Source organism: Mercenaria mercenaria, chromosome 3, assembly GCF_021730395.1.
Source record: "Mercenaria mercenaria strain notata chromosome 3, MADL_Memer_1, whole genome shotgun sequence".
In the NCBI taxonomy this organism is placed as follows: Eukaryota; Metazoa; Mollusca; class Bivalvia; order Venerida; family Veneridae; genus Mercenaria; species Mercenaria mercenaria.
The window spans coordinates 81,975,211-82,000,796 of record NC_069363.1 but is presented as its reverse complement, the minus strand read 5'-3'; the positions used below and the strand labels follow the sequence as shown (position 1 = coordinate 82,000,796).

At 35.2% G+C, this 25,586-nt stretch overlaps 1 protein-coding gene across 5 annotated transcripts in view; it reads left to right on the top strand.

Annotated features, from left to right (window-relative positions):
• The window catches only part of LOC123525659 (uncharacterized), a 57,041-nt gene that overhangs the window by 15,402 nt on the left and 16,053 nt on the right, over nt 1–25,586 (top strand). For all 5 annotated transcript variants that reach the window (XR_008370315.1, XR_008370316.1, XM_053539067.1 and 2 more), the window contains exons 10-15: nt 539–658; nt 2,455–2,610; nt 6,271–6,429; nt 8,526–8,726; nt 9,273–9,412; nt 20,854–21,013. Coding sequence is in view for 3 of the 5 variants with exons in the window: in XM_053539067.1 (XP_053395042.1) it covers nt 539–658; nt 2,455–2,610; nt 6,271–6,429; nt 8,526–8,726; nt 9,273–9,412; nt 20,854–21,013 (936 nt within the window). In the remaining 2 variants the exon portion in view is untranslated. The remainder of the gene's footprint in view (nt 1–538; nt 659–2,454; nt 2,611–6,270; nt 6,430–8,525; nt 8,727–9,272; nt 9,413–20,853; nt 21,014–25,586) is intronic.

Sequence of the window (25,586 nt, the reverse complement as noted above, 5' to 3'; positions counted from 1 at the left end):
ACATATTGCAGGAATCATTTCCATGAATTTTGATATAGAAAGAAGAGGAACTTCGTTTTGTAAAATCTCCTGTTTTTGTGGTATCAATCCGTTTCATAATGTTCCCTCTCTATATATACATGTCTGTTTTTATGCTTTTCGGTATAAGCACCGTTTCTCAATAATACTTCAGTTATGTAACGACGAGTAATTAACCGAATAGTGTTCGTATTTTTTGTACTAGTACCAACCTGTTCTGCGCAAGCAACTATCTACTTCACCGCATGAATCAGATGTTGAGGACAAACGTTTTGAGACACAATGTCTTTTATCAATCGTGCCGGAATACACACCACATCCGCGATCCAAAGATATGTGCACTATCTACTAAGCTAAGCGGGTTGACACTTATATATACTTGAGAGCCAAAATTATTCACTGTATTTAGATTGATTTTATCAGGATAGTTGATAAGTTTCTTAAACACTGTATAAATACAGTCTGCTATTTGTTGAACTTTTGAGGAAATATTGTCCTTTCTCTGTATTTTCCTTTACAGCTACAAAGGTTGAAAGACCAACATAATGAGAAGATAAAGGCTATTGATGAGATTTGTGCTAAAGTTCGGAATGATTATTGCGAGACGCATTTGAAAGAACGTTTTGCATCAAGCTACGAGGTTTTTTGTCTTTCTATAGTGTATATAACAGTCTGATATATTCCCGACCCGCTATGTGGCCTATCTCTGAGAACTGTATACATAACAATGAACCCAAGTCTGAATTATGCGGTTGTATTGCGTTCAGTAAGGAGGAATATTTAAAGCTATTCTGTGTTTCTAAAGGGTAATCTTATTGATGAATTGTCGCAACAACAGCATTTAAGTGCTGTATGGAGATCCTCCAGTTCTTTGAACCAGTGTTTTTAATATTTCATGTTCTTCTAGTTCTTGTGGCCTATTAAACGTTCTTTACTACCAGCAATGCTATTTGCGAACACTTAACTAATCTTATTTTTATATAAATCACAATATTACTTCTGATTTTGGAACGTTACGCACAGACATATAGCTGACGAGGTTTATGAGTTGCCGGTGTAATGAAATATTTCGACCCCCATAGAATAATGATCCCCCGGTCATTATTCTATAGAAAAAGTGACCCCCCCCGGTTATAGTATTATGACCTCCAGATCATAGTACTATGACTCCCCTACGTGAAGTAAACTGAACCTCACGAAGAATAGTGACTCCCATAAAAAAACGACCCCGGTCATTTGGTCCAATTTAGTGATAACTCATGTATCTAAGGCCTAATTGCTACATTTTATGCCCCCACTCGGGGGAGGGGGGGCATATAGATTTGACCTTGTCCGTCCGTCCGACCTTCCGTTTGACCATTAACCCTAGATACATCACTAGCATAGAAATTAGTATTAATAGAAGTTGCAATACTTAGCAGTGGCAGTAAAGTACGGTAGCGGCAACAATAGAAAGTAGTAGTAGTAGTAGTAGTAGTAATAATAATAGTAGTAGTAGTATTGGCAGTTGCAGTTGCAGCAGCAGCAGCAGCAGCAGCAGAGGAATAAGTGACAGCAACAACAGCAGCAGGAGAAGAAGAGGTAGATGTACAAGACGTATTAGTGAAAGCAGGTATAGTAGTATCAGTAGTAGCAGTTGTAGTAGTAGTAGTAGAAGTAGTAGTAGTAGTAGTAGAAGAAGAAGTACATGTAGTAATAGCAATAGAAGTAGCGGCACCAGTAGTAGTAGCACAATCAAAATGTTAACCATTGGCAATGGAGGGTATTAAAGTTGTAGATCTAGTAAGATTGTCCGTTAGGTTTGGTGGGGATCACTTTTTAATAGATATTGTCGTCGAAATTTTTTTAGGAGCCGGTGTTTTACACGGAAAGAGTAACTTTTTTAAATAGAATAATGTCCGGGAATCGATATTGTATGAGAGTTCGAATGTAGTTATTTCGGCAGTGAGTATTTTACATGGAAGGAGTCACTTTTTCTATAGAATAATAACCGGGGTCGTTATTCTATGAGATTCGAAGGAAGTCATCTTTAGGGAGTCAGTATTTTACTTGGAGGGGTCAGTTTTTCTATAGAATAATGACCGGGGAGTCGTTATTCTATAGAGTTTTCAAAGGGAGTCAGTCTTTTATAAGGGGAGTCAATATTTTACAGGAAAGGAGTCACATTTTCTATAGAATAATGACCGGGGGGTCGTTATTCTATGGGGGTCGAAAAACTTCATTACACCGGCAGCTAGCTATGATATGAACGTTACTAATATGATATTAACTTTGCTCTCTATCATTTAGACACAACAATGAATATTTCTTAATATTCATTTTATGAAATTTAATATACGACGTTTCTCATTATTTCGTAGACTATAGTGTTTATGAACGTTAGTTGGTTCTACTGCATTTAACGACGCGACACATGTAAAACTACTTTTATTATAGGAAATTAAAAGAGCAAGCATACCTGACATCACAGACGAAAAAGAGCCAGAGCAATTGCAGATAAAACGCCTTACAAACAACCTTAAAGTATTCTGCTGTAGTTCATGGGAATACCAATTACTCGAACACTCGGAGCCAAACGATGCTGGTCCAAAGGTATAATTTCAGAGGGGGAGTTTTCTCATACATGAAATATATTATTGTTTTATTTGCACCAGATTACTCGAAGGTGCATTTTTTGCATTAAAAGTTGTTTATTGGTATTCGGCAATAAGTTTGATATATATCCAACGTTCGATTTATTCTGTAGAAGATTTTAATTTAGGCGAAATGATGTGTAACTCACAGTCCGCATAATGCATATTTTTATGTAATTGTATATGATTTTGTAATGATCCCTTTAGTGCTAATTGTTTTATAATGGTAGAAACTTGATTATCTAATAAATTTTAGACAGTCCAGTGTCAGTGCTTAAATGATTTTATCATTTCGAGCTAAGAACTCAAAGCACCGTTATTATATTATTTTTGTACAGTTAACAAATAAAAAATACCACCAGCAAATTCTTACTTTCGGCAAGTTTATTTATTTTGTTGGGTTTAACGTGACCCCAATACAAATATAGGTCATATGGCAACTTTTCCAGCTTTACTGGTGGAGGAAGACTCCAGTTGCCCCACCGTGCATTATTTCATCACGAAGTGCCAAAGAGAAGCGCTCCTTAAAATCATCCCGTAAACCACCAAACAGGGTCGGTATTTGGGAAATTATGAGTGACAGTGGATTCGTGAAGAAAAAACTAATATAACTTACTTTAAAGACTGAACCGTTCCAAAGGTTGAAACCAGTTTATTTACATGTATAATAACACAATCTTTTGAGTTTTATGGTTAAGTTTTGGAAAATTGAGTCGGTCGGTAGCAGTTGATTCATTACATAACGTCCGATCAAGTAATTCTTACTTTCACGCGCGAAAATATCTACAACAGAAACTGACGGTTTTGAAGACTGATACTGAACAATGTTTATTGTGATCGGGCCATGTGCAATGTCCTTAGGGAGGTTATTACATACTAGAGACATCTGGAAGGTCATAGTTCCTAAACGTACATGCAACATACTTTTTACAGATTCTTAGATTCTTATTTGTTTAACTTATTTCATGTTGTTCAGCTGTGTTACATGTTTGCTTTTATTCAGTTTGCCAGAAAGTATATAAATAAAAAATTGTGACGTTCTAATTTACATTATTTAAATATGGTTCATGTAATGGAATAATTACATAGCGCTGCCGTTTATATACACACGAGTACCTTCTTAGTAAAACCTAAAGATGAAAATATAAAAAATACTCTATAATAAGTGCACATGCCAAGTAATCAAGTTGGTTCTGTATAATAAATAGATGAAATCTATCAAAGCAATTTTGACCGCTCTATTAGCATGTTGAAATTTGCGCATTTGTTTGATCTCAGGGTTCGGCGTATATGACAATTTGATAGAAGTTTATATACTATAGAATAGGATTAGAACCATTAAAATACAAATAATTTCAGAGGCATTTAAGTTTATTTTTTTCCGTTATACATATAAACGAGAATGTCTTCTAATTAATAAGGAAATTTAAAAGCACTACAGCTGTTATTGTTTATTATATTTGTATACTCCCATTTTATTGCCCCGGCATATAGCTTTTTTGATCGAGTTAGTTTACAATATGCCCGAAATGCAAGTCTCCGATAAAATGTCTGATGGGAGTGTGGGAAACTAACCAGGAAGGAATGACACAGATCATTTGAAAATATACGAAAACTGACAGTTTGGTTTTAAATTGCTGACCGTGTGATCATGACAACGAACGCTGTAAACATAAAAAACAAAACTTGTCTCAAACAGGCTTGAAAGCTGTAAAGTCGATTTTTGATTTAAGTACAAACATGAAATTTAGATTAACATAAAATTTGATTAGGCCGGTGTAATGAAGTATTTCGACCCCCATAGAATAACGACCCCCCGGTCATTATTCTATAGAAAATGTGACTCCTTTCCTGTAAAATATTGACTCCCCTTATAAAAAAAACTGACTCCCTTTGAAAACTCTATAGAATAACGAACCCCCGGTCATTATTCTATAAAAAACTGACCCCTCCAAGTAAAATACTGACTCCCTAAAGATGACTCCCTTCGAATCTCATAGAATAACGACCCCGGTTATTATTCTATAGAAAAAGTGACTCCTTCCATGTAAAATACTCACTGCCGAAATTACTACATTCGAACTCTCATACAATATCGATTCCCGGACATTATTCTATTTAAAAAAGTTACTCGTTCCGTGTAAAACACCGGCTCCTTAAAAGACTTTTCAACGATAATATCTATTAAAAAGTGATCCCCACCAAACCTAACGGACAATTTTACTAGATTTACAACTCTAATACCCTCCATTGCCAATAGTTAACATTTTGATTGTACTACTACTACTGGTGCCGCTACTTCTATTGCTATTACTACATGTACTTCTTCTTCTTCTTCTACTACTACTACTACTTCTACTACTACTACTACAACTGCTACTACTGATACTACTATACCTGCTTTCACTAATACGTCTTGTACATCTACCTCTTCTTCTCCTGCTGCTGTTGTTGCTGTCACTTATTCCTCTGTTGCTGCTGCTGCTGCTGCTGCTGCTGCTGCTGCTGCTACTGCTACTGCAACTGCCACTACCACTGCCATTACTACTACTACTACTACTACTACTACTACTACTACTACTACTACTACTACTACTACTATTACTACTACTTTCTATTGTTGCCGCTACCGTACTTTACTGCCACTGCTAAGTATTGCAATTTCTATTAATACTAAGTTCTGTGCTAGCAGTTTCTTGTGCAGTTTTCTTCTGAAGAATTACTTCATACCGAAGTTTGCTGGGATTATTGACACTGGTGTGTTTTGTGAACGTATTGTGAATTGTTATTTTCCTGAAAAAATGTATACACCAAGATACAGCGTCTAGAAATAGAATCCCTTTTCCCGTTGCGGGGTCATTATTCTATGTGGGTCGAAATACTTCATTACACCGGCAGTTCCGATCAGTTTTTCAACACTAGGCGCTACCTAAATCTGACTTTTGAAACGAAACTTGTGTATTTCATGATAAAAATAACGTTTTTGCCTCTGCTAATAACTGTTATCATTATACCATAAAACATTCCCCACTAACAACCCTGACTAGTAATTCGACTAAAATATATTGTGTTATGCTGTATCTAATTTTATACATTGTGTTTTTTAAAGATTTTATAGCAGTTTGGCATTCTACAAAATGTCTGCTTAAATTTTCAGGAATATTTCAAAATATCTGGAAATGTTAATAAATTACTCAAACGACAACATTGTCTAATAATTCATTGAATTCATTATATTGCTGATATGTTGTTTACAATTTTTAGAGAAGTTAGGCATTCAGCAAAATGTCTGCTTATATTGCAGAATACCTGGAAATGTTTTTCATTTGATACGATGACCAGAGGTTATCACAGTGACCTGTTACAGAAACTCGCTGAATTTGATACACTTAGCTCTTTAGTATTTCGTAGAAGGCATTCTTCAGAATGTTCTCATAATTTCAGCCATATTCCAAAACACTTGTTAATTATATAAAATATCCAAAAAATTTTTAAAAGTTATTTAGACAATGCCTGTATGATATACAAAACATTAGAATATTCTTGCAGTATCAAAATTATTAGCTGTACTTGAAATTTTATGCAGTATGTGACAGTTATAGATCATACAATTTCATAGGTGTTCAGTAATGTGGATGACACACAGATTCCGAAGTTGAGGAATTTTGTGCACGAACTCACGAGCACAAAGAAGAAAGAGTCATTGACAGACACACTATCCAGTTTAGATGGATTTGTGTCTAGTGTGCAGAGTTACCTATTAGACAAAGAAGTCATGGTAAGGTTCATTCAGTATTTGACACAATTTTCTGATATTTAAGCCGAAATTATTTAAACAATTTACTTACAATTAAATCACACCCTGACAGTACTGATCAGTTCCATCGCAATCATAGTCCCGCGTTTTCAACAGCGAATTTTAAACAAAGTGCTTTATACGAAATAAACGCTCCGAGGAAGAATTTACAGTATTCACAAATCCGAAGCTATGAATGGAAGTCATCTTAGAAATGCTTCCGAAGATACAATAATACAGTGTTCCGTGAAGCTGAAAAGACGCTTCACATATCTTTTCAAATCAGCAATCAAGAATATTTATTGTCATTTCAACCGAATTTTTTGTGTATGACGAAAACTAAAATATTAAACTGACACACTTACAGGATTGCTTCTAACGATCGCTTTTCAGATTTCAACTTGAATGAAAATAAACCTACGTGTTTACTTGCATGTACCCTCGACATGGACATGGCTCAACAATCAGCGATGCAGAGAGTTTTCCCCGGAGCTTAAACTGAATCTCGAAAGGATAGAAAAAAATTGTGCCGAGACAACCTGAGCCTTGTAAAAAAGGTGAAGTAGATACACCATCCAATAGTATGTGCTCGGAACTGGAATGAGAAAATAAGAAACTTTGATAACCGGCTCAGCATATCATCCCAAATGTAACCATGAACTTTATTCTGGAATTATTGCGAAAATTTATGTTCAGTTTGTGCAATATACAAGAATGCTACCATACGGATCGTCGGTCATCTTGACTTTCTTGGTAGAAATCTGAACTTTGTTGGTCTTTCGCACTTTGGTTGATTTTCTTACAAGAGAAAACAATAAGAATGCAGTCTTTCCGGACAAATCACCTAAAATTGATCAACTGATGTACAGCTTTATCAGGCATTAGTGACATGTTCGTTGATACAAACACATGCACTCCTCATCACACGCCTGTAAAACACACCCTTTGTGGGTAACATACAACTTAGATATCATCAAGAAAGATCAAGCCAGTTCAAACAACTCTATAATTGAATCCGTACAAAACACAGCTGACGTAAAATCATTTGATTTATATAAAAATTGGCTGAAAACAAGTTATGGAAGATGAAGTATGTTAGACAAAGCCGTAAAGTTCAATTGACCCTGCATCAACAGATACATCCATCAAATTGATAGATTAAAGTGACGATGGACATGACAGACGAGAACTTACCTAAAGCCTAAAACCTAGAAAGCTTGCAGAACAGCCCATGACACAAATGTAGTCGCCAGGAAAGGAAAAAGAGAACCAAATTGTATTCAGGAACTAAGTCAAATTCAAGAAGTCTAGCAACTTAAGTGTGTCCTTTAGTAATAGATATAGCACAGCTAAGTCTAAACTAAAGTTGATCTACTAAACCAGAAATTTTCATCTATATTCTACAATGAAGATTGTAAATTTCCTCTGCCAGTACCTTCAACAATAACACAGACAATGGCGTAGTAAAACATCTACAGGGACTAAAACCTCGCAAGTTGCTCGGTCAACAAGATCTCTCCTAAATTTCTGAAGTTTGTCATTGATGAGGAGACACAAGAACTTACAAAGGTCTTTCAACTCTATGTCGGCCAGGGTCAAATACCATTTTACTCGAAAGTGTAATACTTTTAAAGAAATGCAGCTGCTCTATTCATTTCAGTTACCTTCCGATTGTCTAGATTTCTGTCAACTGTAAACTTCCAGAACACTTTATCTTCGGCCGCATAATATGCACCTTAAAACAAACGATATACTGTTTTTTACGGGTCAGAAAATTTGCGAGATACCGATTCCCGACGTTTTTCGAGCGAAACTAATGTCGAATGGTTAAAAGCTGAAGCGCCAGTCCTAAGACGCTTTACCTTTACTTGACTTTAAATAATGACATACCTTCGTAAACGTGGAGGTTCCTTCCTTCTGCGTGTATAATATTTCGGTCTTTTATTAAAGTTACTTATGTTATGTTTAAATATCACGTCTTGCATCGAAAATTTGTATGAACAGCTGCACATTCATGACATGTATTTCATAACAAACGACATTTAAATGTGTACAATTAGGCGATATATCTATTCCAGAAGCCATCAAAACAAAGCTTTACGAAGGTCACCATAGACTCAAAGCTGCAAAATCTCAAGTCGACATTAGACTGCAATTTAGACAAAATACGATCAGATCTTGATGATATCTTTGATAGAAACCTCATTGTGAAATTGAGAGGTGGAGCATCAGCTGCAGCCAATGTGGCCAAGGAGATATGTAACAGATGGGGAGCTCAGGTACTCGTTTGCTTTCTGTGTATTTGGACGTGTCACTATATAATCAGTGACTGATCTTGAAATTTTTCTCGTTTTGTTTTTGCATTTGCAGGTTGTTTTTGCATCTTCGTAACTATCATTTTATCATCAATTGTTAGCATATCAGAGTAGTTAAAATGAATACTTATAACTTGATTTATAAGAATGAGGTCTGACCATGACCCCTTCCATCATAAAATTATATTACCACCACGTACATTAATTTATTAGAAAAGTCTGTTATGACCAGGCAAGGTAGATTTCCATATATCAAATTAATGATACTGTAGTAACATTGCAAATAAAATAATTTCTTAATGACCAGGAAATATATAGAATTTTTCTGTGGTTAGCTGACTGCTGCTTATTGATTCTGGGTCATTATATAAACACGTCTTTTATCATTATAGTATCAAATATTGAATACTTCTATCTGTTTAAAGACGCTTCAGCATATTTTTGGAAGAATGAAATTATGCAAACATGTAATTTAACTCTGCATTTACATTTTCCTTATAACTGGATAAGCGTGGAGAAGGCGGCTTACACCACAGGACATATCAAGCAGCGGTGAAGAGACAAGGCGTTTACATAGACGTTGACTTCAATGAAGATCTAGCTCAACCGATCTTAACTAAAATTGCATTCACATGGGGCAATACATTTATGTACGTATATTTTAGTCATTCAGTCACACGAATTTCATCTATAAAGATCTTTTGATAGAATGTACCATATTTTTTGATGCAAAGGGTATTAAGAAGGACCACATAGTCAAATATACCAAAACCTGCTAATTATTACTTTCAATGGAAAAAGTGGGGGAAAATAATTAGCATTATTAGTTTTGCATTGCACTCTTTCCGGATTTGTAAAATTGTAAAAAGGGATAAATTCATGCTAAGCCTTCGGTAAACACGCGTGCTCAAATAGCAAATTATTCTATTTTGCCCCTCTGTCAGTTTCTTCTTCAGCATGTCTGATAGTATGTTCGTCAGTGACTTAAGGTGAGTCTGGAAATTATTTGAAAAATAAAAGTACAAGACATTGAGTTATTTACATGAAACTCGGCACATAAAGTCTAATTTTAAACGTTTAAATGCATTTTCATTTGCTCACCAGTAACCACAAAATGATGATCCTTTAATACCGTTGCATGTACATTGCACAGACGATTCTTTTGTTATTGCCATTTCTAAAGATATAGGATAATATAAATAATACAAATACACGCCTTTCTAAACATGTTTTGATATAACTGTTTGTTACTATGGCAACTTAAAACTAAATATAGAAAGAAATACATTTGTAATCCTTTAGACATAAAATATACAAGATATTTTTCTCATGCAAGCTGGTACGTTATTTCGCAATAAGACAAAAAAAATTCATTTCAAAGTACTCACAGTTGTCATTGATCTTATTAAACAATGTGTTTGGGACCTTTTATTGTTGGGTTATTGTCCTTTTCACCTTGGAGAAAGGAACAATTTCAATTGAAACCTTAAAAGCGGGAACAATTAGTTAGTTAGCATAATGGAAGCCCATGCTTTTGCTTTCATAAAACATCGTGATGGTATTTTTGACCTAACGGTACCTGTTAATGTAACATTTAAATTTCAATGTTAAATTTTATTCCGACTCTACAAATCCTTAGGAGATGGTTTTGGTCCGGCCGACATATGGGAATATAAGGTCCATCACAAACGTCACCATTAAAGTCAATGGCAACAGTGGCAGGTTCAGCTTAAGGACTAGTGTTACTGTAGCAACTACGAATCATACCGTCTTCGTAAAAGAGCTGAACTCCATTACCCTACTCTTAATCTGCATGAACCTGGCTTGAAATGATCGTGCCAAATGAGCAGGACAATGCAGTTTTACTTATCTTATTAATTGTCAGGGTTAGGGCAGTGGTTGTTAGTTGATTAAAGGTGTGAGTAATTATATTGGCGTGGTATACCCTATCAAAGACGTTTTTCAGCGGATCTCGAGGTATGACCATTGGTTTGCCAGGTAAAATGGCTGTCAAAACTCTCCGGCAATTCGAGGTCTGCTCCTTTGTTTGAAACGGATGTCTTCAAATTGGCATGTTCTTCGATAAGCCATCTCTAGTTTCTGTTTTGTGCGAATACGGATAGTTTCGTCATTCTGTAACACGTCTTTAGCTGTCCATAGCTCTTCAAGTCATCAAGGGATTTAAATATTACCTGCATAAGTATTTCTGACTACACAACATGTCACGCGGAAGACCCAGACACTTGACACAGATGTCGAATTCACATCAGGAGGTCGAAAGTTAAAATAGTCTGTTCCGGTCCATTATTCTGACATCCGTCAAGGGATTTGAAAAGTCTTTCCCGTTAATTTTTCTCCTTAATTGACAAAATGTCAGAAGGAGGACAAATGCCATTTGCTGTAAGATCAATATCAATTTCAGAGGTAAAAGTTTCACTGGGTCCGGTTTGTGTAGATCCATAACTCTGCCAACCGTTTGAATTTTCATCGGCAAAAAATGTTTTCTGTAACCAGCTGACATATGGTGCGCAGGGAGTAAGCCTGTCGCTCTAATGTCAAGGTCAGACTTGGAGGTCAAATGTTTATAGAGTCAAGTTTCTTCTCCTGTCACTCCGTAATACTGTCATACATGTAGAAATTAGAAATAAGGGATTAATATGTCCTGTCCGTGTTGTGAAAGTAATTACACTTTTAGCTCAAAGGTTTATAGTGTCCGGTCGTAAACTTCCAAGAACTATTAAATGTTGTAGGTCATGATCAATGCCACGCAACCCAGTCACTAAGTCGTTCAACCAGACCTTGTAGGATATGTCTTTTTAGGGGTTTAATATCGAACCAATACATATTTATACGTCATATGGCAATTCTCTAGCTTTGATGTTGGAGGAAAACCCAAGGTGCCTCCTCTATGCATTATTTCATAACATGCAGGAGCCTGGGTAGAACCACCGACCTTCCGTCAGCAAGCTAGAAGGTTTCCTCATAACAATTCAACACCCCGGATAAGGATCGAAACCATATCGGTGAGAAGCAAGTGATTTGAGGTCAGCGACCTTAACCACTCGGCCACTAAGGCTGCTGTATAGTAAAAGTTCTCCTTAACATGTTAATCCATTGCTCTCTTGACCTAAGTCCAATACGCACGCGTCCTATGGTGGTAGACGCTGGTAATTTTTGTCCTGCTCTTTCAGATTTATACGTGCATGCACGCAATGTTGTGGTATATATTAATTATTTTGCTATGTATTTACTTTCGAAAATGAACCCAAAAGCCTATTTTTGTCGGATCATGTCCGTTTAAAAGAGGAAATACCATATGGTCTTGTTTATAAATATTTCAAAGAAGTTATACATAAACCAGATTGTATCTGTATACTAGTTCTTGTCAGTTTAAAGCTAGCCTTTTCATATTTTCCTCTCATAAATTTATTCAAATAGTTCCGCTTGACGACCACAACTTGAAAAGGTAGAAAAAAAACTTTAAACAACTACTTGTCATGAACAGAAAGTTTTATCATCACCAAACGAGGTCTATAGCATCCTTGTAAGATCATCTCTCAATTTTGTACAAATGGTTCTTCTTTTGTTATGGACCGCCATAGACAAAAATATAAAAACCCTTTACCTGTTGTCATAATCCGCTGTATGGATCATCACCAAACTTGGTCTAAAGCATCAAAATAAGGCCGTAAATTCATTTAACTGGTTCTGCATGACTGAATTTAGGGGTCGACAGATAAGAGAATATATGTTTGTTTTGCTTGACTGATATGACAGAACTCAAATGACAGCAACAATGATTCGGTCAGATACATTCCGTATGAACTAACCTATTTTTTTTTTCAATTGGTTTCTGGAAAAAAATTGCTTTTTCCCTGACAATACTTTTATATACATATATATTGAGTCATAGTACCTTATATATCCCTGTCTGAAAACTGTCGAGTAAATGATCAAACAGTTGGCTTCATGGAGCATGAGTGGAGTGAAATGGAATTTTATCACTGTAATTTGTCAAGGAGAACTTGGGATGGACTTTACTTTAAGTTATTATAGAAGTATATCTCAAGATTTTTATTACTGATGCCGTCTGATTCTAAACACAGTTGTTACCATTCATGATATGATGTATCAAACATATGTTCAAGTTCAGTAGGTAAAGGTAATGTGAGTGTTTTAGAGCCAATATAGCCCTTTTATTCAATTCAGAAAATTTTACTAAACTATTTTATTTATGCTAGTATCAGTTGAAAGGGTTTCAGACAGTCAGGCACACTACAAAGCTCTGTTTGATTTACTCATAACACTTTTTTCCGGGGCAAAATTAATAGCTTTTATCTTGAATGTAAGTAATTCTAAGCATTTCTTTTATCTGAACTATTATAAAGCAGCCATTACTAGCCGAAATATTTTTCACGAGTCTTTCGCTCCGAACGATCAATATTTTGCGGTTTTTACATAATTTTATTGAAATGTTATGCAGAATCAGAAATGGTGTAATCGTAATCAGTAATCGTAATCGATTGTAATCAAATACATTTTGTCAAATAATCGTCTGTAATCAGTAATCAAAGTCCATTTCGATTACTTGTAATCGTAATTTAATTGATTACAGACCTAAAATTTGATGTAATCAGTGATTATATTTTCGATTACTTTCGATTACATCTATGTGATTTATTTAACTAACCCCCAAAATACAATGTCCTTGTTCTCATTATTGTCTTGAAACAAAAATAAACAACAACCCAAAACTAGTTTTTGATATTAAGATCATCATTAGCTATCTATGGTACATTGTTTTATGTATAATGAATAAAATGAGATGGATTTTGTTCTCTAAACCACTTAACATATTGTTTCACTTGTTCACAAAAAATATGTTCACATCAAGGTTATTGAGCCACCAATAATTTCAAACACTTCTTTTCAAAAATGCATGTTACACGTTATAACCTTCTCAAGTCCTCGGGCATAGCAATTAATCTTATCTTTCCTTGAAGTATTATGAGAGAAGTTTTCAGTCAATTTTGTGTTAGTGAACCTAAATGCAGTAGATCTTACTTTTACCAGACGGGATCCGGTTGCCCACAACCTCAATAAGAAAAGTGGACTGCTTTACATTTGCCCCTTCCCCTCAAGTTGAAATGGGAGATAGGACATTTGCCCCCCTACCCCCAACTCAGTGCTTATTTCTGAAATGAACATTTGCCCTCCCCCTCCCAATATTTTTGTCACCTAGTGATTGTTTAGGAACTTATAATTAGTAGAAGATAATTATCATATTGCAGATAACAATGTCTTTGTTTCTTACATCTTTCTAATAGATAATTGTCAAATTAACAAATTTCAGTGTTAAAAACATTGCACAAATTAAAAAATTATAACATTGTTATGAGCACTTTTATAAGTCAATAATAGCTAGGCTATTATTTACCTTAACACCTGAATGTAATTATCATTATTCATCAAAAGTTTATCAGTAAGATGCCTTTTTACAGTAATTTTGATAATAAAACAACATACAGTAAAACACAGTATATCTACTGGCACATAGGACAAAAGTATTGCGGGGCAAATATCCATTCTAAAAATATGAAGTGGGGGGCAAATGTCCTGTGTGACACATGGATAGTGTAACTTGAACAAGTAAAATAATGGACTGCAACATTCTTGATTAAGTGTACAGCGTGATCCAGAAACGTTGCTACTTTATATAAGTATAAGCACAATGTACATAACATTTATGCTCTATTTTACATACATAATTGTATTGCATTGCAATTTACATGTGTAATACTGTCATGTTTATAAGTTTCACAGTTGAATAAATTCGAGTAATCGGATGTAATCATTTTGTAATCTTGTATACTTTACTCAAAGAAATCGAGAGTATTCGATTACAGACCCAAATAAAAGTAATTGATTAATAATCGATAACACCAAATATGTCCATGTAATCAATTAATGATCGATCGCACGTCAGTAATCGACCACTATGTCTGTGCAGAATGTAAGAAAATGGATGATAGTTACTGCGCAATTCTTGGAAATATAATTTGGTGAAAGGTTATTCATTACGACCATTTTCAAATAAAGTTGGGCAGTTCAAATTGTAATACCTATTATTTGTTTCTATTTGATAATTTGGTACTAAAACATTCTCTAAAATTGATCAAGTTTTAGTAGAAATAATAAGTTGTTGAATTGAAAAAATGTTACCATGGATACGAATCACGTAACGCGTTGACACTGGTTCACATGGTGACCTATTTTGATCAATCACCGTACGGCGTCCCTCGCCCGTCCGTCGACCGGCCGTCAGTACGTCAACACTTTACTTTAAACAGTATCTCCTCCTAAACCGTCACGCCGTTTTGGATGAATCTTCAAAGAGATGCTTCTTTGATATTCTTCTTTGAAATTTAATACAGAACTCTGGTTGCCATTGCAACCGAATGGAAAAACTTTGAAAATCTTCTTTACAGGTCCTAAGGATTTGATATTTGGTATGTAGTATTATTTATTTGTCTTCTACCAAACTGGTTCAGATTATTCTCCTAAGGTAAAATATAGTCCAACACTGGAGGTTTATATACACTAATATAGGTAATAACTTTGAATATCTTTGTGTCCGAAACCACAGGTCATAGGGCTTTGATATTTGATATGTAGCATTTTGTTTATTCGTGCTTGAGGGCAAAACGTCGCACTGACACCACAATTATAGGTCATATGGCGACTTTCCAGCTTTGATGGTGCAGGAATACCCCAGCTGCCCCTTCATCATATGCGGGCATCTGGGTAGAATCAACGAACTTTCTTTAGCCAGGCTGATGGCTTCCTCAGATGAAGAATTCAACGCGAGTGAGGCTGGAACCTACATCGATGAGGGGCAAGTGATTTGAGTCAATGACCTTAACCACTCGGCCTCGGAGGCCCCACTTGATATGTAGTATCATCCCTATATGAATAAAGAGGAAACTTGATATTATTTCTTTGTATCCTATGTCTTAATTTTAAACCTCTTACAACACCTGTCCAAACAGCTATCCACACACCCGCCCGATTTCATTTAGTAGAAACTTTCGAATTATCCGTGTCGCTGACACTATTTAATGATAATTGTGCAGGTATCTTTCTTGCATAACTGTCTACTAAAACTGTTCACGCAAACTCTTAAAATTCAGGTAAATGATCTAGGACCATCATGGCCCTCTTGTTGAATTATCTCCCTTTGTTTAAATTGTTTGCAATAACAGTATATTTTTAAAATTAGGCAAGGGACCTTGTTAAATTTTCAGACAAATGCATAAGATATTGAGAGGAAATGTAGTGAAAGAAATCTGTAAGTCTGCATTGCTTACATTTTAGCCAGACAATAATAAGGATATGGGGAGATTTCCTATTCGCCAATGCGTCAGCGTATGCGTCCAGGGCTTTTTGTTCTAAATTTGATAGCCTTTAATTTTTATTTATATGTTATTTCTCAAATGAGCTTGCTTTTGACTCAAAACATTTTTATGACATACGGACGAACAATGTTGCACCGATCATAGACTAAGTCCCATTTTTACTTTGATTGTCAGGTTTTGATATATTTGCTTTTTCTAAATTGATTTGATTCAAGCTTTAAATCTTTGTTGCATGTTACCATACACATGACGTGACACAAGATCCGTACCTATTGCCCAAAATTGCATGATTAATGCCTCATTACAGTTCGGTTATAGATTTAATTCATTTTCACTCAACCTGTGGATTTATTCAAACCTAAAAAACTTAATACCAAAGGTCCACAACGGAAGAAAAATTCCATGCTTTATTTACCTTAGGATTTCTGGTTAAAGTTTTCATGAGTTACCACTCTAGTTTAAGTTACCTTAGACTTACCTTTGTTATTAGTGAATGTATTTGATTAAACATTTCAGCAGCATTGCCTACATATAACAATGCCCATGAGGTGTTCATTTGCATGCTATGTATATTTTGAAGAATGGACGAAGGTGGGTACACCAATATCCAAACTCTTCCCGCAGTTTTCTGAATTTATTTGCATTTATAATGTATGTTTAGAAATTTTACAAACGAAATGTCTTGTCTTCTCTGACAGTATTGCAAGGTTATTGGTCACTCCATTAATAGCTTTAGTTTCCTGAGATGAACCCAGTTTCACTTCTCTGTTTTATTACTTGTATAATTATTGAGACGCAGTGTAGAGTACAGGAACCCGTCTACTACGCCTGTCCGCTTAGCTAAAAATGACAATGCAGATATATGGTCACAGGGTCTTGAGTTCGATCCTCCGTTCGATCCTCGATTTGATCAATAACATTGTGGCTGAAGTCTTTGGTCTTCCACCTTTGATTTATGTTAGGATGTTGGCAGTTACTTGCGGGGAACAGGTTTGTACTGGTACAAAAACCAGGAACACTGGTAAAGTTTACTGCCCGCCGTTATATAGACCATATCAACAAAGAGTCACGTGGTCTGTTCCAGGTAAACAGATAAACTGCAGCTTAACTCTAGGCAGTATTTACAATAGCAATACACTGGCTAGTAGGTGAGTGGTGTTGATAATTAGCTGTTAAACCTTAGATAAATCCCTGATAGGCCCATAATAAATAAACAATTAGCATCATCAAACAATTTACAAAATATATATTCTGCATTCATTCACATGTTTACTGCATTTCTCACAATTTCTAGAGCTTCCAGTCTATCATTGTATTAAAACAGAAAATGGCAACTTCAAGTTATGTTGAATGGACTAAAAGCTGTCTGGGAAACTAAAGTTATTTTCTATTATTCAAAGTGCTGATTTCATAAAGGAAAATGGTAAAAAGAGGTCATTTGATAAAGGATACTATTTCTTTGTTGAAAGTTACATTCATGACGCATTTGTTTGTAAGACAATTAACAAGTTCCATATCAAAGCAAAATGTTAGAGAAGCCAAAGGAAGAATGAAAAGATACATGAATCTACAGAAATAAATTTAGCACAATTTTATGTTAATGTTACAGTTCCATACTTGAAACCTGCAGACATAAGCTTATAACTAAAGGTTCTTCTATGCTGTAGAAATCATGGGATTTTGAAAGTTAAACAGCAGACAACAAACAGTCCAAATTTGGTTGACAACATTAGCAGATTTTATCGGTAGCTTTCGGTCAAATATGCGGAAATTTTGCACTTTTCAAATTGCTCTTTCGACGTGTATGCGGTGTTGTGCAATAACATGTGTGTCCTGAACGTCAGCCATAGATAATCATTTTCGTTTTCCCAAAAATGGTGGTATATTCAAGCGAAGTCCAATTTCAGACCATTTTCATTTTAAATGTATTAGTTGATTTATAATCCGAATATGTCTGAGATTTTCTTACTAATGATTATAACATTTCAATTTTTCGTTCTGTACAGTCGATTATAAGTACTGTACTAGGGTATTGCTTTTTAAATTCAGGTGTCATATACTTTGATATAATGTCTTGATGAGAAATATCACTATGGAGCCGAGTACAACGTACATTTAAACACCCAAGTAATAAATATTTTTGTTACAGTCGCCAGTGAAATTTTAAAGTGCATGGCTAAATCCTTATTAAGTAATCCCAATCTTAATTTCATTAATATTAACAAAAACTCATTTTCAAGTGAAAGTTTGTGTAATCAAATACAAAATTCTCATTCAAACATTCAAGGCCTTGCATGGACAGTCGCCGGTGTATATGAGAGACTTACTGGAGGTGTACGTGCCAACTAGAAATCTGAGGTCAGCAAATGCAGCAACAACCCTTGTGCCACAAAAAAGTCGACTGGTTACCTACGGGGATAGAAGTTTCAGGGTTGCCGCCGCAAAACTATGGAACTCTCTCCCTGACAATCTCAGAAAAGATTCATCACTTAATTCATTCAAAAGAGCTCTCAAAACACACCTTTTCAAAATTTTCTACAACACATAGATACCAACTGTGACTGTTTCTACTCATTAGTTTTGTAATACAGAACTACAGCAAGTCATTCGTCGCTGACGAAGGTCTCTTAACTGTACAATTCATCATGTAATTAACTAAATTGACAATCCATCTTTTATTTCATCATGTCACATTTTAAGGGTTATGACGTTCTATGTGTGTGTTTTTCGCAAGACTTGAGTTTCACTTGAAATGTGTGGTATTTCTGTCTAAAACAGTACATGATGGCACCATTTACCGGGAGGTTGAACCACTATATGCAGCCCGTCTGGGCGTACCAGATGTTTAAAGCACTGGTATTGGCAATAGGGGTAAAACGACCTCGGGGGTGGGGGTGTGGTCATGGCTGTTTGTTACAATAAGGCTGTAAATATTATCATTGTTCATTTATGATATTGTTGTAATAACTATTATTTTTTATTATTATGTACAACGCCATTGAAAATATCTTTTATAAAAAAGGCGTTTAATCAAATTGTTCAGTTTCAGTTTTGTGATTGCATATGTCATGTTTTGTTATTTTCCTACATATGTGCGATGTGTCACATGTTTAATTGTAAAGCGCCTTTGAACGTATATTACATATGAAAAGAGCGCTCAACAAATCTGGTATAATAATAATAATAATCTGAATGGGTTGCTTTGAGTCGTCACCTTCATTATCACTGTCCATGCTCACACACCCTTCATCATCGGAATCAGCACCACTTGTAAACTGATTTGGATTGCGTCTATCCCAATACTTTTTTTGACTTCTGTCTTTATTTGGAACAAGCAGCTGTAGAACAGTATTAAACATAGATAAGTTTGGAAATCCTGTGTAGAACTGCATTAATCTCAGTTAGGGGTTTGATTCAATAATGTTTTTCAATAAGAACTGATGGTTGCAGATATTTGGTATGTCAGTTTAGGTTTCAGCAGAACCCTGTCATCGTTTTTCTGACGCAGTGTCAATGTCACTGTCTTCCAGGCGCCTCTTCTTTTCGGATTTTCGTGTTCGTGTTTTCGTCTAAGGAAATACAGATGGTGTAGCACTGTGTAATATGGTTCTTCTTGGTGTGTCATTATTATTATTAAGTAGTGAAAATCTTCTTTTTTGAAGAGTTATTTTATAACAAAGTCGTCATTTGATGTTTCTCCTGCACAAGTATTCTTTCCTTCCACATCTATTTAAACATGTTATCGTTATCAACTTTTATTGTTATCCGGTATCTACATGTAATACTTTTAAGAAAGTGCAAGATAACTATACGTGATACAATTTGATAAATCTATACGTTATGCTGTGAAAAAAATGTTGCAAGAAGTTAGTGTAAAGATGTATTACTAGTATATTTCATTATGTTTTGACTATAAATAAAGATAAAACATACATTTTGCTGTTTTAAATTATTTGGAAATTGATGCATAGATACATTTTCTTCCTAACCAGAGCCTTTACAATTTGGCACACAACAATAAATCAACATAATTATTAGTATCCTGCAGATGTGTTTTTCAATAGAATGTAACTGTACTGAGAGCTCAGCTGATAAGCCCCTTGGAGTGTTTACCTTGATAAGATCGTTGATATGGTCTATATCTTTAAGACTTGAAAAAAAATAGCGTTAAATCCAAAACAAAAAGCAAAATAATCTACTTTGTTTGCTGTTAGAAGTATTTATCATTGTCCACCTGGCTCCGCGGACAGACGGTTGGGTTCAATATGGCTTTTATTGTAGACATGAAGAGGCACTTAATTGGGTTTAGATATTACCTGTGAAAACCTGCCACGACTGGATTTATAATTGTTTACCTATAGAATGAACTTATTCTAATATCATCATGAAAACACAGAGATGTTGCAAAAATACACTTAAAAACTTGAATTATCATAACAATTGTAGAACTATGTACCCTGGTATGGAGATCAGTGGTTGACACATATCCTTACGTAGTATCTAAATTTAGTAATTTAATGGAATTTTGTTTTTAACTAGAAGGAGCGTAACGAATTTGTAGAATTTAAAAGATTGCTTACTATTTTAAGATTAGTGTACACTTCTATTTCTTTGGATGTTTCTGTCTGTAACTGGTGCATTCCGTTTGGTACATTAGTATTTTTGTGCTATTTAAGGACTGTCATTGGGACCGTATGGCAAGTACTGGACGAATTTAAGGATGCTGTTTTACAGGAGAGAAAGAACTTTTTGGATGAACTTTTACTCGATTTCGGTATACCAGAAGATGTTTCCGAAAACTTTAGAAAAGCACAGGAATGCATTGCGTCCACTAAGGTAGAACTTAATTTAACGTCAACAGGTTTTACCGATTTCTTACATGTTTGATATTTGCTTTCAAGGAGTGTGCATGATAATTTTGCTTAACCTTGCCCGCCCGTCCGTCGATCGTTAACATGTTTCTTTTCTGGAAAACTCCTCCTACAGTTGAGACTATCGTACTGACCGAATCGGATGAAAATTGGAAGCAGTCTCCTACTTTACAGAGACATCTGACACCAAAAAACACTTTAGGAAGAATTTGATAAATCGTTTTCCATCTTTTGCTGAAATACTTCAATCACTGAAATTGTTTCGGATTTATTTCAAAGATTTCAGACAGATGAAAAATTAAGTTGAAAATAAGAAAAATATTTTATTTTGTTCTTTCGACAGTCATGTGACTTTTCAATGTTCCGTGGTATTAGTTGCGACAGTGATCATGATTAATATAGCGCTAGAAGAGATAATCTTTGCTGGGAGTTCGAGACCGTACATGTTTTAGGTGATATTTTGAAGCTAATTCGTTGAAATACTTTAGTATCTTAGTCCTCTACTCCGCTATTACCGACGACATAGAATGAAAACTAGAATATGCTGAACTAAACCCGATTCAAATGAAATCATACAGAAGGAGCTATCCAAAACAAAACAATACAGTTCAAAGACATACTAGTAGTGGCACTTTTCGACAGCCAATGCTTTTTATTGTGGAGGGAGGTCGGGTTGCGTAGGGTGGGGGCACTTAGAGATGACCGTCTGTGCTTCCGTCCGTACATCCGCCCGAATTTGTATCAATTATATCTCTTAAAGTATTTGACTTATCATCAAACTTATCAGGATTGCAATTCAGCACATGAAGTGGTGCACCAATGATTTTAATTTGGATCTCACACAATCAGACCAGAGTTATGGCCCTTGAATAGGTCTATAATGGGCATAAAATAGGCCTAAGTTTGTGTCGCATGAATCTCAAAAAGTAATTGACCCAGTATTATGAAACATTACAGGAAAAGTATACATTTAGCATGTGAAGTTATGCACCTTGGGATTTGTTGGAGGTATCACTCAGTCAGAATAGATTTATGGCCCTTGATTAAGTAGAAGCATAAATGTATATTTACATTCGCCCTGTCCTTTTCCATTGTAAATTATGACGTTCATTTCGTATGAATTGCAAAAGGAAAGGCGCAAAAGCTACAGAATCGCTGCTTAGTGATAACATATATTCAGGGAGAACGTTCCTAAGATGACGTCGCAGTTGTTCCGTCTGGTGAACAGAATGGCCGGGGAGCTGATTTTAATGTTAAATGCCACAAAGTATGTGCAATTTATAATATTATCATGTTTACAGATGGAAAGGAAATATAATGTAAATATAAGAAATGAAACTCATTTTTTCGGTGTTCATGCAAAATGAACGACGAAGTAGGGTTGGCAAATTAAGCATTAATCTTGAGCGCTATTCAAGGATTTGCCGACCCTGTTTTGTCGTTCATTTCGCATAAACACTGAAGAAGTTTTTTTTTTGCTCCTAATGTAATTCTGCTATTTTGTTTTAAAAACCTTTTCAACAAATACCACTTTATACATGGTCTAAAACTGCAAGTTGTTGATGTATAGAGGCAAACGGTTGTAAACAATTGTTTCAAATCTAAATAAGCAGAACTTTACTAAATGTCACATGACTGTTTTAAAGAGTAGTGTTAATTTATCAGGTCAGTTATTTCTTAACATGCCAACCACATGTAGCTTTAATCAACAAATATTAAGGTAGATCGAAACTCTTCTTTGCTTGTTTATACGTCCCGGATCCCAGGATTTATGTCACAAGTGTTACTCCCCTTTTGTGCAGTGCACGCATTTGCTCTTTCTGTCAACAAGATCTTATACTGTTATTTTGTTCAACGCTAGGTATTGTATATTGTTTTACGTACATAATGTCTTTTTGTACAAAAAGAAATAGGTGCTTTAAGCGTACACAGTATTATTGTATGCTACCATAAAACACAGACCTTTAGTGTATCCAGGTATACTAAGATTCGTGTGTTAATGTGGCTCAGTGCTAAAGTGATACCAGCTTTGACTGTCAGTCCGAAGGTCAGTAGTTCAAAACTTGGTAGAGGTCACTGGGATGTCTTAGATTTAAGATCAGAGAACAAGTTCAGGTTCTGCACACAAGGAAAGTGTTCACATGTACTGGGTATTGTATCCAAATCCTTTTCCACTAATTATGTCTCTGCAACTAACCTGCACCTGTCAGGAGTTATTTGTATAATGATGATTGTTGTAATCTTGAAACATTTCGTATGGTTCTTCTGTGAAGGTAGTAATCATATGCAATCATATGCATATGATAGCCCAACGTGAATGTTCGGTATCGTACACGCGTGGAACATCGCCAAATTCATTATCCCCCGACGAAAGTCGGAGGGATATAGTTATGGCGGTGTCTGTCTATCCATCCGTCCGTCCTTCCCTCGTCTGTCCGTCGTCACACGATAGAAACCACATTTTGTATTTGATTTTAATCAAACTTGCACTCAACTTATATGGGCATAATATCTCGGTTCCTTTTGAAAACAGGCCAGATCCCATCATGGGTTCCAGAGTTATGGCTCCTTTAAGGGCCAAAATTTACTATTTTTGGCTTGTGAACACGACAGAGACAACATTTTGCAATCAACTTTAATCAAACTTGCACACAACTTGTATTGGCATAATATCTCATTTCCTTTCGAAAACTGGCCAAATCCTATCATGGGTTTCAGAGTTATGGCCCCTTAAAGGGTCAACATTTGCTATTTTTCTTGTGAATACGATAGAGAAAACATTTTGCAATCAACTTTAATCAAACTTGCACACAACTTGTATTGGCATAATATCTCAGTTCTTTTCGAAAACTGGCCAAATCCCATCATGGGTTTCAGAGTTATGGCCCCTTAAATGTCCAAAATTTGCTATTTTGGCTTTTGCAGTCATATAGAGACTTCATTTATGGTTTGATTTGCTACAAACTTGCAAAATATTTTCAACAACAATAAATCTTGGATTCCATGATGAATCTGTCAGATCTGATCATTGAATCTGGAGTTATTTTATATCTGACTAACTCCCCTGATTTTAATCAGAATTGATTTATATCAGTAAGTACTTATAGGACTCATTAGAATTTCATTATTGTCATAAGTTGGACTCAGACAATCAGGGTAGATAACTATGGACTGATGTCAAATTACCTCCCGTTATTTCAAATTAAAGTGGGTATATCTCCGTAACTAATGAATATTTCATTTATGCCATCAGATGGACTTTGACAATCAGTGAAGATACATATTGACTGAATTTATGACAGATAACCTCCCTTTTTATGTAGATGAATATACCTAGCAGCTTCTAATGAGATTGGTTTGAAACATTATTTTTGTCTTTTATCTCAGAAAATATCTATAGGACTTGTTTGAAATTTCATTATTGTCATTAGTTGGACTGAGACAATCAGGATAAATAACTATGGACTGATTTTATGTCAAATTACCTCCCTTTGTTTCAAATTAATATGGGTGTATCTCAATAACCAATGAAGATACTGATTTGAAATGTCATTTATGCCATCAGATTGACACTGACAATCAGGGTAGATAACTTTTGACTGAATTATTACAAATTACCTCTCTTTATTTTATGTAAATGAATATACCTCAGCAGCATCTAATGAGATTGGTTTGAAACGTTATTTAAGTCTTCCAGTAAGGACAATACATAAGTATATTTAAACTGTTTACTGACTACAAGTATACACATTTAACACAAATGAAAGACGGTTTACCCGCAAAAACACAGATAGATTAAACAGATACAAAATATACATGAAGAGGAGACACTACGGGACATATAGCATGTCTACAAGACAATTTATTTTACTTCAATACAGCTGTATTCTCAATAGCCGATAGCTGCCTTCAACGACTGTCTACTGCAAATATAGTGGCCTATTTAACAGCTACTACTTATTTTCGGAAAGAACGTAGAACCCGGAAAAGTTACACAGGTGTTCCGAAAAGACACATTAATTAAACCAGATGATAAAAGTTTGCAATGGTTGTTCATAAACAAAACAATTTGCGCGAAACTTTGGATTTTTGTTTGATTTTGCAAACTTAAGAAATTGTTAGGGAATTTCTAAAAACAGAACTATCATTTTCGGCCCTGAAATGAAATTATACATGTAAGCCATGTCCATTCCTTGACAAAACTATCAAGTTGACTTAGAAGAATTGGCTTTGTTTCAATATAAATAAATGAAAACTTTACTTGCAGATTTACAGCTGAGTTACTTTTCCAGCGTGTTTTTTTTTTGTCCAGCGGACGTCAGGATAGCCGGTTATACATTGTATGTAACATTATCACATATAGGACAAGTTCCACTTTGGCATTAGCTTATTTCTGTGACAAAGTCGTATTGTGGGGGAGTAATTCTTCATTCCTGTAACAGCTCTAGATTGTGTTCATCTGGTATATTTTGTATTCACCAGCTAACCAACCCTGTCATTTAAGCATAATTTTGCAGCAAGATATGGGTAAATCTATG